General features: G+C 45.0%; 1 protein-coding gene across 17 annotated transcripts in view; it reads left to right on the top strand.

Moving 5' to 3' along the window:
* Positions 1 to 14354, top strand: part of ADARB1 (adenosine deaminase RNA specific B1) — a 1000448-nt gene that overhangs the window by 689816 nt on the left and 296278 nt on the right. For 16 of the 17 annotated variants that reach the window (XM_085648625.1, XM_085648621.1, XM_085648623.1 and 13 more), the window contains one exon: positions 7664 to 7690. The exons of the other annotated variant lie outside the window; for it this stretch is intronic. In XM_085648625.1, coding sequence (XP_085504751.1) covers positions 7681 to 7690 — 10 coding nt within the window. In that variant the 5' untranslated portion in view covers positions 7664 to 7680. The remainder of the gene's footprint in view (positions 1 to 7663; positions 7691 to 14354) is intronic. 17 annotated transcript variants of the gene reach the window in all.

The following is a 14354-nucleotide window of genomic DNA, read 5'->3' as shown; positions in this document are numbered from 1 at the left end:
TCTTACTGGTGAACAAGACGGGAATGAAAGAGCTAAGGGACAGGAAGTGGGGCAGATATCAGTGAAGATGTAGGGTTGTTTGGATGCATGTGGCAAAACAAACGCCAGTGCTCGTGCTTGTAGCTTGTGTGTTAGCATAGAGAATATGTATTCATTCACAGACGTGTATAAGACCACTTCTGCTCATGCCCTGCCCCTATTCAGTATGCACACATTAATTGGCCGGCCCAGCAAGAGAAAGGGAGTGACACCTCTGCCCGTTGATAAAAGGGAGGAGATGGATGCCCATCTGCTTCTAGAAAGGCCTCTCAGGGCCCCACTGGGCCACTGGCAACATCTGAACATACCAGACACAGCCCAAATCGCCCCCCATAGGCTTCCAAAAAAACAGCCCACAGCTGTAGCTTTGATACCGGCCCCTCGGCCATTGCCCGAGTGCCCGTCTTACCAGTCCGACCCTGCACGACTGGTATTTTTCTGCTTCTGTTATTGCATCCAGATATATAATACAACAAGTAACATTACACCTACAAAAAGCCAGGGCTATTGGCTTTGTCAATAGTTGTTAGTTGCATATAATAAATAAACGACAACGGCTTCGTTGTATATTGGATTGAAAATGTTCCCGCTCTGAAATGATGAGGCCGTGAAAGAACTGAAATGAGTCTGTTTGAAGTTACCTCAAAGGCTTTGAGCAGTGGCACTGCTGCAGAGTTGAGGTTTTCTATTCAACCTGAGGGTGAGGGCAAACATGGAGAGCCAGATAGGGACCCGCCTCGGCACCTGCTTTTCAGAACTGCCTGGTGCTCAGCCCTGGCAAGACCCGGACCGCTTAAAGCCCTGCTCAATGCGGAATCTGTTATGACTAGTTATTAATCACACATATAGTAACGTCATTCATCCTCATCATAATAAAGGCAATAACAGCTATTTTCGCAATCCATAGTCTTACTAACAATAAGTGCACCGCTGGGGAGTGAGGAATTTATTGAAAAGAATATAAATAACGATGACACTAATGCTAGCTAAATATTGCATTAATAATCACCGTCATAATAATCTCATTTCTGGAAGGCGGTAGCATTTAGTTGTCAGATTGCCAAGTATAAAAACAGTAGATCATACAGGCTTTCCGTTTGATCAGAGTCCAGGTAAACAATGCCTTTCTCCTACTGCGCCTCGGTGTCCGGCTGCGAGCGAAGCAGGGACATCGTTCGTACCCCCCCGGCACTGCCACGTCCCATGGACCACTCCTGGCGCCGACTGCACTGAGTGTATTCTGGCTTTGCTCTGTGGTGTTTGCTCTAAGCCCTGAGCTGGGCTAAGATAAGAGAACGATGCGGCCTGGTGTCCCTTTCAGTAAACCCACCAGCCCACGGCTTCACCCAGAGCCTGCACCAGTCACACAAAACTACAAGAAAAGAGCTTGTAAATATTCCAAGACTGAAAGGCGCTATGCGTGCGTCTGCACCAGATCCCGCTGCTAAACCATCGGGGCCAGACGCTGCCATTACGGGACATTTTGCAAAAATAGAGGAAGGACTACAAATTTACATCAATAAAGTGGGAAAGAATGACAGCCCTCATTCCTCATAGAAGCACAGAAAAGGCACTCAGAAAATAAATAAAATGTAATTTTTAAAACCAGCATCATACCTGTTAATTAAATTGCTTTCTCATATTAACAGCTCCTTACTAGCCCTGCTTTTGGCACACCTAAAAAATGCATCTCATTGTTTTCAGCTTACCCTCTCAAAAAACCGGGACATGAGCAAATTCTACTGAAATCTGCCGTGACACCCTACATAATCTCTTTAGGAAGACGGATCACGGCAAATACGTTCACCCATAAGCGTGTTTTCACGGCTCTTTACTCAGTATCCCCGAAGCAAGCGCATGGAACTAGACATCCTGTATGTATACCGGCATTTTTTACCCGTCTACGAAGAACTTCTTTCGCGTCACGGATTGGAAAATACGGGGCTGCGTTTAAAGCACTCTTGTTTTTAACCCTGGCCTCTATTGGGGGCTCTGCATGTTGTTGACTCATCACACCCGCTGCAGGTAAGGCAGTAAGTTAAACACTGTTCTAAGCGCTACACAAATCATCAAATACAACAGAAGTGATGCTGCAGTGGTTGTGAGCTGCGCCTATGAAAAGAAATGCGCAAAGTCGCCATTGTAGATTATAAAGGGAGGCGTGTCACGCTGCTTAATAAAAAAAAGATATATAGAAAAAAAGACAGAAACAACTTACGAATTGGTCAGAACTCTCCGCTCCAGTCACCAGCACTACTCGCTGCACCAGATGCTTAACACTGCCCTTCCGCTTTGCAAACACCAGGGGAGAGACGCTCTGCCACCAAAGAGATCCCGGGGAGCGCTGTGCAGTCTCTTCACGCCCGCCTTTGGAGCCGCCATCTTGTGCGTTTGTTACGGAAAACTCTACCCACCATTTTAACAAGCCCGCAAGAGAGGAGCGGGGGCGAGCGCGGCAGGGAAGCGAACACGCTAATTATAAACAAATGGTCCTAATGAGAAACAGATGATGATGATGATGATGCTGCTGCTGCGCGTAACCACAAGCAATAGGCCATGGGCGGTTACGTTTGTTGGGAAAGGCGGGACATGCGCCCACCTTTACCCAATTGTGTGCTGTCTTTCTTAGAAAGACGCACGCAAAGGCCCAGCAGGCTGTCAGCCCAAAAAAAAACCACACGCACAAGCCTGTAAAAAGTTGTGGTGATCTTCAAGAGGTCGTTTTCCTAATGCAGCGCATGCGTGCTGCTATAGGCTCGACCTAAAAACTGCAGCAAAATTATAGATAGTGCCCTTATTGGGTAGGTAGATTATTAATATCCATTTATCCATTCTATATTCATCACTTCTTCTCATCAGACGTTTGAAAAGAGAGCAAGTTCTTACTGCCTGTCTTGTAACAAAGAGCTCAACAATGCTGCTGCTGCAGATGGATTTCTGCACTTGTTCCAACCATGCATCCTACCTACGTAGCTCACATTTGCTTTTGAAACCAACATAAATCAATCTCTCTGCCCTCTTTGCCCTAAGGCAGGATATAGGGCTGTGGATGGATAAGTATATTTATGGAGGACAACAGTGAATGCATACCTTTGCTAGGTGCATTTGCATGACTGATACTGCTTTTAGATATATGCATAATACATATGTAGCATGAATTTTTATATTTATTTTTTATAAATCTTTTTTATTAAATATTCTCGACATGAAGGTACAGATTCACAAAATCAATAAAGGGTTACAGTGACATCAAGTTACTTACAATACAGCAGCATAGTTCATTGAAAATCACGGGGCTGGGGGATCATCACCATCGGTATCGCGGGGAAGGGTACATATATCGCCACGATATGCATTCCAGGGGGCCCAAACCCTGGACCATTTGTGGGGGCATCCACGGGCCTCATAAACAGTTATTTCTCTTAGCATACACCAGTCAAGATCTCGCTCCCAATCTGTGACCGTGGGCGGGTGTGGGGCTCCCCAGAGCTGTGCAATATTTCTCTTGGCGATCATGCAGCCAAGCGTGACCAATTGCGTAGTATAAGTGTTGAGGTCGGTAGGTTCCCAGATATTAAGGAGGTACCTGGGCGCTTCCGGTTTGATTTCTACCCCCAACACTCCACTCATGATTGTGTGTATGATGCGCCAATATTCCTGGATCTGCTTGCAGTGCCACAGTATATGTATGAATGTACCCAATTGTGTGCATCTCCTTCTACAAGAGCCATCTGTCAGTCCACCCATGTGCACCAGCTGGGGACCAGTTATGTAAATTCTGTGGAGGATCTTTAGTTGCACCAGTCTTAGTCGCGCCGGACTAGCGACTGTTTTGGGAGAGGAGACCGCTTCCTGCCAAGTTTCATAATCTAATTCTATTCTGTCCTCAGTCCATTTGTCTCGAAGTTTCAATAGGGGGTTTTCAATATTATTAATGAGTTTTCGATATGTCAGGGAAATGGCCTTGTCAGGCAGGTGGCCATCCAGTAGTCTATCCTCTAGTGGGGAGGTATCTGGCGGAGTAGAGTCACCGGGAAATGCTGTTTGTAGAGAGTGTCTTATTTGTAGGTACTGATAGTACTCCGAATTCGCCAGGGCATACTGAGTTTGGAGAGTGTTAAAGGGCTTCACACCCTTTGCGTGCCAAAGGTCCTTGACATGGGAGATGCCTTTTGGGTCCCATTTATCAAACCCCTTTGAGTTTCCCCTGTATCTAAGTTTTTGTGAGTCCCTCAGAGGTGTGCGAGAGTCAGCTTGTTTTGCCAGCCGAGTGACTTAGTTGCAGAATGCCAGATTTTAACTGTGTGGTCGGTAGGGCCGGTGAGTGGGTATTTGCTTGGTGTTGAGTATAGCGCCCGGGAGAAGGTCCCTTTGGGTAGAAACCAACGATCCATAAGGAACCCTGGGTTGTCAGGGCGACCATATGTGCAATGATTGATAGCTGTTAGATGCGCAGCCCAATAATATTTTTTAATGTCAGGTAAGCTGATTCCTCCATCATACCAGCTAAGTGTCAGCTTTTTCAGAGCAATACGCGGTCTCCCTCCCCATAGGAGGTCTCGCAGGAGCCCTTCGAGATCTTTAAAATACGAGTTTGGGACAGGATCGGCTGAGTTCGGCAGGGGATACAGGAAACGGGGCAGAGACATCATTTTAAATAATGCTGCCTTGCCCAATAGTGAGAGCGGGAGTGACTTCCAGTTTATGTCACTTCTGAGCCTCTGCAGTGGGGGGGATCAAATTACGGGCGTATCGGACTAAGGAGTCAAGAGAGATAAATATGCCTAAGTATTTGAAGCCTTCTGAGACAACTGGAATCGGGCAATTTCAGGGTAAAGGGGGGGAATTCCCCCAGAGGACGTATAGAAGCGATTTTTGCCAATTAACGCGAAACCCAGAATACCTGCCAAAAATATCCAATATGTCAAAGACTGCTATCTGGGATCTCTTCAGGGACGTGAGATAAAGAAGAATATCATCCGCGTATAAGGATTTCCGGTCTTCCCAGTCCGCCGACCAACGCATGGGAGAAAGGGGGCACCCCTGACGGGTCCCTCGGCTGAGTATGAAGGGCTCTGACTTCCTGTTGTTCACAACTATCTGAGCCATCGGCGCGCTGTATAACAGTCGTACCCAGCGTCAGAAATTCGGCCCAAATCCTAGTTTGGCAAGTAATGCAAAAAGATAAGGCCACTCCAGTGTATCAAAGGCCATAGTGGCATCAAGGGAGACTATAATGGCATCCTCACGTATCGTCGGTACTCTGCCCAGGACCCCGTGCAGTCTGCGCAGGATGAGAGCTGTGTTTCTTTTAGGCATGAATCCTGATTGATCTGGGTGGACTAGATCACCTATCCCCTTAATGAGCCTCGTGGCAAGTACTTTTGCTAGAATCTTGGGTTCCGTGTTTAGCAGCGATATGGGTCGATAGGAGGTGCATTCCGTTTTGGGTTTCCCTTCCTTGTGGATTGTAACAATAGTGGTAATCCTCTGGTCATATGGCAGTGAGCCCTGCTTAAGGCTGTCTTCGAGCATGGATTTCAGATAGGGGACCAATTTATCTGGTCGAAGTTTGTAAAGCTCGATTGGAATGCTGTTTGGGCCTAGGGCTTTTCCCGAGTATAATGTTCTTATAGCTGTTGCTATTTCATCAGCAGTTAGGGCACTGTCCATAAATGTTTGGTCTGAGTCTGACAGTTTCGGGAGAGAGATATCTTTAATAAGGTCAGTAAAATCTGCCTCAGGGTATGATGCCACCAAACTATATACTGTTTGGAAGTGAGCTGCAAAGTGGTTATCTATGTCTTGGGGATCTGTCACAGGGGACCCGTCGGTACCTCGAAGTTCTGGCACAAGCCTGATGGCCTGCTCCTTCTTATCCAACCAGGCGAGCAATTTGCCAGTCTTGTCACCCCAGTCATATATCCGGCCCAGTCTATCCTGTCTCATTAGTTTGCACGGTCAGTGACCAATGCCCGGTATTCATCCTGGCGCAGACGGAGGGAGTGAAGGGCTTCAGGTGTGGCGTCTGAGTTAACATCCTATTCTAGACGATAAAGCTCCTGTTCTATGTCGCAGATGTCTATCACCCTATCCTTTTCGGAGCCCGCAACTAGGGAAAGGGCCTGCCCTCGGACCACTGTTTTGAAAGCTTCCCATAATATTCGGAGGGACTCAACTGTGTGTTTGTTCTCCAGGAAGTAATAGTCAATAGTTTTGTTTAGTTCTTTCCTTATTTTTGGGTTCTTGAGGTACCAAGGATTTATTGGGGCAACTCGTCCCACTTGTGTGTGGTCTACAACTATGTGGACCCACAGAGGGGAATGATCGGAAATGCCTCTGGCCAGGTGACGGATTTCGTGAATATCTGTGATTTGTGGAGCCGGGACAATTATGTAGTCTGTAGCATGAATTTTTGTGTTTTAAGAGGTACCAAAAGGGAGCATTGAAACTTACAAGTTTGGTGTACCTGACAAATCTGCAAATGCAGAATCTCAAAGTAGGGACAGTGAAGGCAGTAACATTGTGGGTGTCCTTTATTTGAAGGAAACACAAAGGATATTTCCTCCTCTGTGTGCATTCCACCCTTTCACCCTTGGATAACTCTTATAATACCCTGGCATGTACATGACCCCCATATCAGTGTGCAGATAATATCTACGCCACTAACCTGAGGCTATTTCGAAGGAATGACCTGTGCGTGGGATACTAGGTAAAATGTTTTAGACTGCTCAGCCACCCAGTCCTTCTTGGAAGGACTCAGAAGTCAGGCCGTTTTTCAGGACTCCAGTAGTAGTAAGTGGAACTAGAGCACTGTTTTGGGTATCAAAAGTCAGGCTGTTCTTGATTTAATGTCACAATTACCAAATTCCATTTACTACCTATACCCTTCAGAATTATGCTCCTGATGTGATGAATGACAAAATGATAGAGAAAATGCATGTATGTATCGGTTATGCCATTTGCTGCTTTGTGTTGCATCTTTTTTCACAAAAAGACAACAATAACAGGTCTTTAACCCCTTCAGCGCGGTGCGGATTTCCGCGCTGCGCTGAAGGTTCTGTGCGCGGGCGGGGCCATGACGGAACCGCTCCGTCATGCGCGTCGAAGGGGTTAAATATGCAAAATACCCTTGGTCATGCTTTACAAAGGACAGCCTTGCCCAAACAGCTAAGGCACACTCCCTCTGTACGTGAGCGAAAGGTGTTCAGCCAGCTGGTAAAGAGATTTAATGTTTTGCTTACTCTTAGCCTGTTGAATGTCTATTGAGATGTTTGTGGATGATGATACCATTGGAGTTCATAAATTTGAACAGCGTTGAGGATGACGGGAGGATTCTCTTTAAGCAACTACAGAAAAGCGGGAGGTATTTGGCTTGTAGGAAGAAAAATGTGTTTGTAAGCTGGTGTTACCTTTCAATGAGTTTATGGTTTGGTGCTGTGCCTCTTAATCCATCACCTACACTTTACACTTTTGCACAAGAGTTGCTCATACATGCATTGTTGTTTATATAAAACTGCTGCTTGTATAGTTATTTATTTCATGTGAGCTTAGCCTTGGCTTATGTCAGTTGTTCAAAAATGAATATTATATGACTATATATATTTTTTTAAATCTATTCCAGGTGCCAGCTCTAAACCAATGACTGAAGGTACACATTTTAATTTCTAATATGAAGATGTTTCAGGAGCAGATTAAATACATTCTGGTATATGTGTCAATTGATGTTTAAATGACAGATGTTTGGTTATTATGATACTGGCCAGATCTTTGCCAGTGAAGTCGAGGTTACATATTTGTATTTTATTGTATAGACTCATGTAGTTGTGGCAAATACCAATAAAGATATGCACTATACTCAATTTACAGTAGATTAGGTGATTTCCGGGTTCCTAGTCTGGAATTCAATTACTATTTTTTTAAGGTTTTACATTTTAGTTTTTTGTTTTATATTAGTAATATTTTGAGTCAAAAACTGTGGGACTTAGTGCCATCTTCACTTCATTCCATGGCTATGGTTATTTTTATAATCATTTAGTTTTCACCCCTGCACTAGACTCCTGCCCACTCAGTTGTTCACTTGTTCCTCTTGATGCCATTCACAAAAAAAGAAGTAGAAAATTGAGTGTGGTCCAACAAGATCTTTGTTCTTTCCCTTTCGCATCCACTCCGCTGACATTTACTTTAAATACTTATGCATATTGTTTCAAGTGTCTGTTCAGCTTCGTCCACTGTGGGTCAAAAGCAATTGAAATATAGCTGTTAGAAGAAATCTTGGTAATATTCATATGTGAATCTATACACTCATGCTCATCCACCGGTTGCGGGGTCACATAAAAATGAAAAGAAGCAGGCTAATAAGGGTTCCTGGTGCACTTAGTGAAACATTCTCCTGTGAACCTATACTTGTGATTCAGAAACCAAGAGTCCTTTATATACATAGACCTAGCTAGATTTGAATGATATTGAGCAAAAGCAGAATGGGCACCCACTAGTAAGTAAGTCAGTAAAACATTTATTGTTTTTGATTAATTAAAACCATTACAAAAATACATTTTTGGGTTAATTAACCTTTTCAATCAGTACTCTAGTAAAAATCTTATGTATTAAGAAATACAGAAATGTTTCCAAAATGCAGAGTTCCCAATGTTTACATTATGCTCTAAGCCTCTGAAGCCTATACACAGGTTATGATTGTGAAGGATTAAAGTTTTTTGTTATTTTTACGCTCCCTCGGGGTGCCACTGGGCCTTGCTTGGAGTCTACTAACAGCAGGAACTTGACTAGCTTCCCATTTAATTGCTGGTCCTTTGGATTAAGGCAGGCAAATACCGCTTGTCTCCGGGTACGTATGCCTCGTTCATTAAAGTGGATTTTTAGGAGTCCTGCCCTTTCCTCTTTTAGCTTGATGCGGGAACATATTAGATGTTCAATGTCCTCAGTTCCGACACGCATAGCCTGCATAATTTCCCGCAGTTCTCTCTCAGCCACGGTGGAAGATGTGGTGTGGCTGGGAGGATTCCTAGCCTGTATTTTAACAAAGATTCTTTTGAGATCCTGGAGTACCCCGGTTTGAAGTATGCCTGCGGCCCAAATAATTTGTAGCTTCTCAGAGGCATCCATGCGTGGCTCCTGTGTGCAAAGACAGCCTTGTCTTCTGTAGGAGAAAGTTTCTTAATAACCTTATTTATGATGTGCTTAAAGTGTGAGTGCGTTTTTGGAATTCCCCATAAGTCGGCTAGTCTGGTGATGGCCAGCGATTCCTCCAGGTAGGCTTTGGCCGGTGAGGTAGATGTGCTGCACAATTCCTGCCAGAGCTGGTGGTTCAATGTATTCCTGGACGAAATCTGATTTTATGCCAGCATTTGATGTACGAGCCTCGCCTTGCGAGCAGTTGCTTTGTTAATCCAAACTCAAGTTGAATCTGTGCTGGCGGGGTGTATGGCGGGAGGTTGAGCATAACTCTGTATGCTTTTGTCAAGGTGGTACCCAGCAGTATAGCGTCCCTGCCTCTCAGCACTTCGCTGCCGTAAGTGATTGACGGTGGAATTTTTGCTTTCGCAACACAAAGCAACGGTGAAAAAATTGGTCCGGTCAATTTTGTTTTGAGTTGCCTTAGGGTTGTCGCTATCACCATCCCTTTCCTCTTAATGGCCTGAAGCCGTTTCGCGAGTTGACCGCCCTTATCAATTATGACACCTAAGTATTTATACTCCGACGAATTTGCAATTGGAGTTTTTCCCAGAGACCAAAAATGAGACCGTTTTTTCCCATTGATTGTCAGGGTTTTGGTTTTGTTGATAACTTCCAGGCAATTGTCGGCCTCATATCTTTGCAATGTATTAAGTAGCCGTTGTAGACCTACTTGAATGAGGCTTGCTAAGACAGCATTGGACATACTGGAGATGGCTTTCCCCACTAATCGAGGGGCATGCGCATTGCGGGCACGAAGGACCGATGTCATATCTGCTGTATAAAGGTTAAAAAGAGTTGGTGCTAGCACACAACTCTGTTTGAGACCTTTGGCTGTCGATATGCGCCTTGAAAGGTGGGAGCCATTACCTAGCTTAACCTGTATCCACGTGTTGGAGTCTAATTGTATCAGAAGATTCAAAAGAGATGAAGGGATCCCCCAGAGAGCCAATTTCCTCCACAGGTTAGCTCGGTTGACGTTGTCGAACGCCGCCTTAAAGTCCACAAAGCAGAAATGAAGAGTTTGTTTGGTTAATTTTACCTGATCAATAAGTAATGACATTGTTAATAGGTTAGTTGTTGTGCTGGTCTCTCTGCAGAACCCTGTTTGGCAAGGAGGAATTATGTTGCTGTCTGTTGCCCATTCGTGCAGCTCTGTTAGTAGATTACCCGCAAAGTATTTTGCCTCTACATCGAGCAGTGCAATCAGGCGGTAGTTTTTTCGTAGGGTTTTGCCTCCAACTTTATAGAATGGGGAAATAATGAAGCCCTTCCATGATGCGGGCAAGGACCCAAACAGTCTGACAGAGCTGAACAGAGGAGCCAGAATTTCTGGTGGAATCCCGTTTGGCCCGGTTGCTGCTCCTTTCCTCCCTTTAGAGATTTGTTCCCTGATCATGGCAGCATCGATTTCATTAGCTTCGACCTCCTCAGTCGTTACAGTTTGAGTTGAAAGAGCAGGCTGGATGTCCTTAGGTGCATCTAGTCCGGATACCTTTTGGTTAAAAGGAGATTTTAGAAAGGATGTCCATGTGTTTTCTGTGATGTGCAATATTAGACCGCCATGTGCTGGTTGTAAAATTTTATTTATCGTTGACCAAAATCGAGCGCTATTATATCCTTTAGAATTGTGATGGAGTTTGGCCCAGAATTCATTTTCGTTGAACCTGTTAATGTGCCACTTAAGTTTCCTAAGTTCGGCCTTGCTGTTGCAGAGCTGTTGGTGTAGGTCCTTGTCCCCTGGGCGTTGCCTCCGTGATCTCAACAATTTGTTTATAGATTTTTTTGAGGAGTTTCAAGGTAGACCTTTGTGCACTCGTAGCCTTCCCTGAACCAATTGGGTCATTGGGCGAGAAGTGTCGAACTAAGGATGAATAGGTGTTCGCATACAAAGCAGTGAAGGTTTCCCATGTACAGGTAGGATTTTCAGTGGGATACTTAGGCTCATTTAGCTGTTGTTTTGCTGGCAAGAGCACCTCCCTAGAGTTTGCTATAGATGACTTAATTCTTTTTAGATTTATGGTATGGCATGCGTGCATACCTGCTGGGTTTGCGATCAATTTATCTCGGAGTGCTTGGATTAAGACTTCCTGGGGCCGATGGTCACTGTCCCCTTTATCTCCTAGGCAAAAGCCTATTATGTGTTGGAAAAATGAGAGACACATTAAGGTATAGTCGATTGTAGAGGTCACGTGTCCTGTGTGAAATGAAGCAGCCGGCGGAGAGTCGTCGGCAAATCTTCCATTTAGCACCCTTAGGCCAATGTGCTCCAGATCTTCTAGCAACTCTAGGCCACTCTTAGAGGTTTTTCCATAGTCGCTATGAGTTTGAGTCGGGATATTCCAATGAAAATACTGGACCTGAATATCTTCATTTGGGGTGGTACCTAGGATTTGTTGATTGAAGTCGCCAGACAGGATGAGTTTCTGCGTGGTATGCAAACTCATTAGTTGAAACAGGTATCCGATTAAAATTTTTGTTTCCTGTTTTTCTCCATTTCGGATTTAATATATGTTGATCAGCAACACCTCCTCCTTTTTGCCTCTGTGGTTTAGTTGAGCCTTTATAGTGTTTACAGCTGGGAGGAGAGAAGGTGATTCCTGCGCATTATGGATTTTTGTTATTTTAATATAGGTAGCTAGACCGCCTGATAGACGGCCGTATTTGCATTTCCTTAGGGCAGGAGTATGGAAGCAAGTGTACCCTTCTATTTGCAATGACTCCTCCAGCCATGTTTCCTACAGGAAGATGTCAAAAGTTTTTAAGTAAACAAGGAGTTTGGCATCTGCAGCCTTGTTGTTTAGCCCATTAATATTCCATGAGCAAAGCCTCAGAGGTAATTTGTCAGGTTTGCCACGATTCCTTGTTGAGTTTCTCTGTCATTGTGGGTAGCTCAATGTGTTGATGGCACTATTAATCCGAAGATGATCCGAAGCAGCGGGATTGTTGTCTATTGTACTCATTTGTGGGTTCTATGCCTGTTCTGTTTGGGGTGACCGTCCTCGAGCTCCCCCGAGTACGAAGAATGTTTTATCTCTGTTGCAGAACATTCCTTCTCGTGTTCTAGCAAGCAAAGGGAGCGGATATCCTATGTTGTAATACACAGAGGATGTATCCCCCAAGCTTTAAAGGTTTCCTGTTCTTCCAGAACTTTATTTGCGATTTGAATAGACCTCCAGGTGGCTTTAGTGGATTCCCTGCCTTGTGCTTTGCCTGACTTTATGAATTCAATTGAGAAAAGGTCAGTTGAGCTGATGCCTTTTAGTGTTGGTAGGAGTTGGAGGATATTCCCTCTATTCAGGATGTCGAAAGGACCCTTCGAGTCATATTCTGGCATAAAGAGGGTGAAAGCAGAGTTCCTAGTTTGATTAACTGAGGGGGCTGGTGCAAAGTTTAACCTCAAGTGGTTGTCCCCGACGATGTTGATGGGGTGCTGAGTTGGCTCACTGTGGTTATCGGGAATTAGGGGTTCTTGTCACCTAGGGCATGTGAATGCTTCTAAGCCACAGTTTTTTTTTTTTTAGATTTTGTGTTGCAGAGGGGCCCTGGTACCTGATTGTTGTTGTCGGCTATGAAGGGCTCCCTTCACCTCATTATAGGCTTTGCTGGTGTTACTTTGTCGATTTATGCCTGAGTCGGGGCCGGAGTAATCCTGTAGATTGGATGCTCATTTATCATGGTTGGAGTTTTGTGATTGTCACCCTGTGGGGGCAGCAACAGTAGGTCTGTGGTGGAAGCCAGCACCTGGTTTGAACCATACATGGGAAGGGGCTCCCTTTCCTCACTTGATTGTGATGGTCGGCTGGTTGTGCTATCGTCCTGTTTCTGTCCGACTTTATTTTTTCTATTGCCTTGGGCGTCTACTTGGCTGCTAGGTGACTGCCCCCCGGGGATGATATTAGCACTCGAGCCGCATCCTTATGTTCCTTTGAGTTGATTTTGTTTGGCTGGTTAGTTCTTCCGTCAACTGCAGGGGCGTGTGCTGAAATAACTTGTGCGGGTGCTGACTGTTGTGATGTTTTTATAGCAAAAAGAGGATAAACTTTTGTAAGGCTCAGGGAGGGTATTTTGTTACGACCGTTTCTCCTAAGTTGACGGTGTCACTTTGCATTCTGAGTTAAAGATTGCTCCTTGGGTGGTGTAGGGGTCCCAAAGATCGTACTGCCCTCTTGACGACTGATTTAGGCCAGCAGGGTTATTAACAACGGGATCCCTTTTCGATAACCCGTTGGGCGCTACTTTATTTGGGTTCACCATTATTTTCTCTTGATTTGGGCCCTTTGGCAGGCCCTCTATGAGAGTGGATACGATTTAGGGAAGCGACAAAAGTTTGTCGATGATAGGACCACTGTTGCAATTCAGTTTGTCTTCTTGCTGGGCTCTACTAATTAGAAGGTTTATTTGACCCAGTTTCTCATCTATCCCCCCCCACAAAAAGAGCCAGAGTGTCTAGTAATGTCAGTTGCAGGTCCATTTTGTCTGACTGATAGTGTAACACATCAACGGTTCATTGCATTGTGTTTAGTAGGATTTCCCATGTGTTCTGTGCCTGTTTCCCGGCTTGACATGATGAGCCCGAGGTAGAGGGGCTTTTGCATGAAGTTCGATTGTTATTCGCTGCTTCCTGATCGCAGCTTTGTTTAACGCCTAGATTAGTACCAGTTCCAACTGTAAGCAGAGGCTGTTTTTCTGGAGTATCAAAGGCGTACGAGGCGACTAAGTCTGCCAAACTCCTGTGATCCTAGGTTAGAGAGGGCATCCTGCCCACCTCCCCTAGAATCAGGCGAGGTTACGGAGATCTCATTGGGGTTTTCAGTCCTGCCCCCCGTTTCCGCTTCTGGGGACAAAAGGGCCTTTGCAAGCTTGATGGCCTCAGGCTGTATTAGCAGGTCGTGAGGGGATTTTTGGGAATCTTTTTGAGGCTGGATCTTGTGCTGGTGTTCGAGAGAGCAATTCAATTGGGATCTGCTTATCTCATCTTGCCCTAAATCTGCGCCCTTACCATCTCTTGTCGTTGTCACTTGTAATAATTGTAATTAATTTCTTAATTTTGCTTATTGGGATCGATTGTAGCTGTTGTGGCGGTGCAAGTGAGGGTGCAGATGGGCAAGGATGGGCAGATG

Source organism: Triturus cristatus, chromosome 3_2, assembly GCF_964204655.1.
Source record: "Triturus cristatus chromosome 3_2, aTriCri1.1, whole genome shotgun sequence".
NCBI lineage: Eukaryota > Metazoa > Chordata > Amphibia > Caudata > Salamandridae > Triturus > Triturus cristatus.
This window is presented reverse-complemented; position numbering and strand designations above follow the sequence as displayed.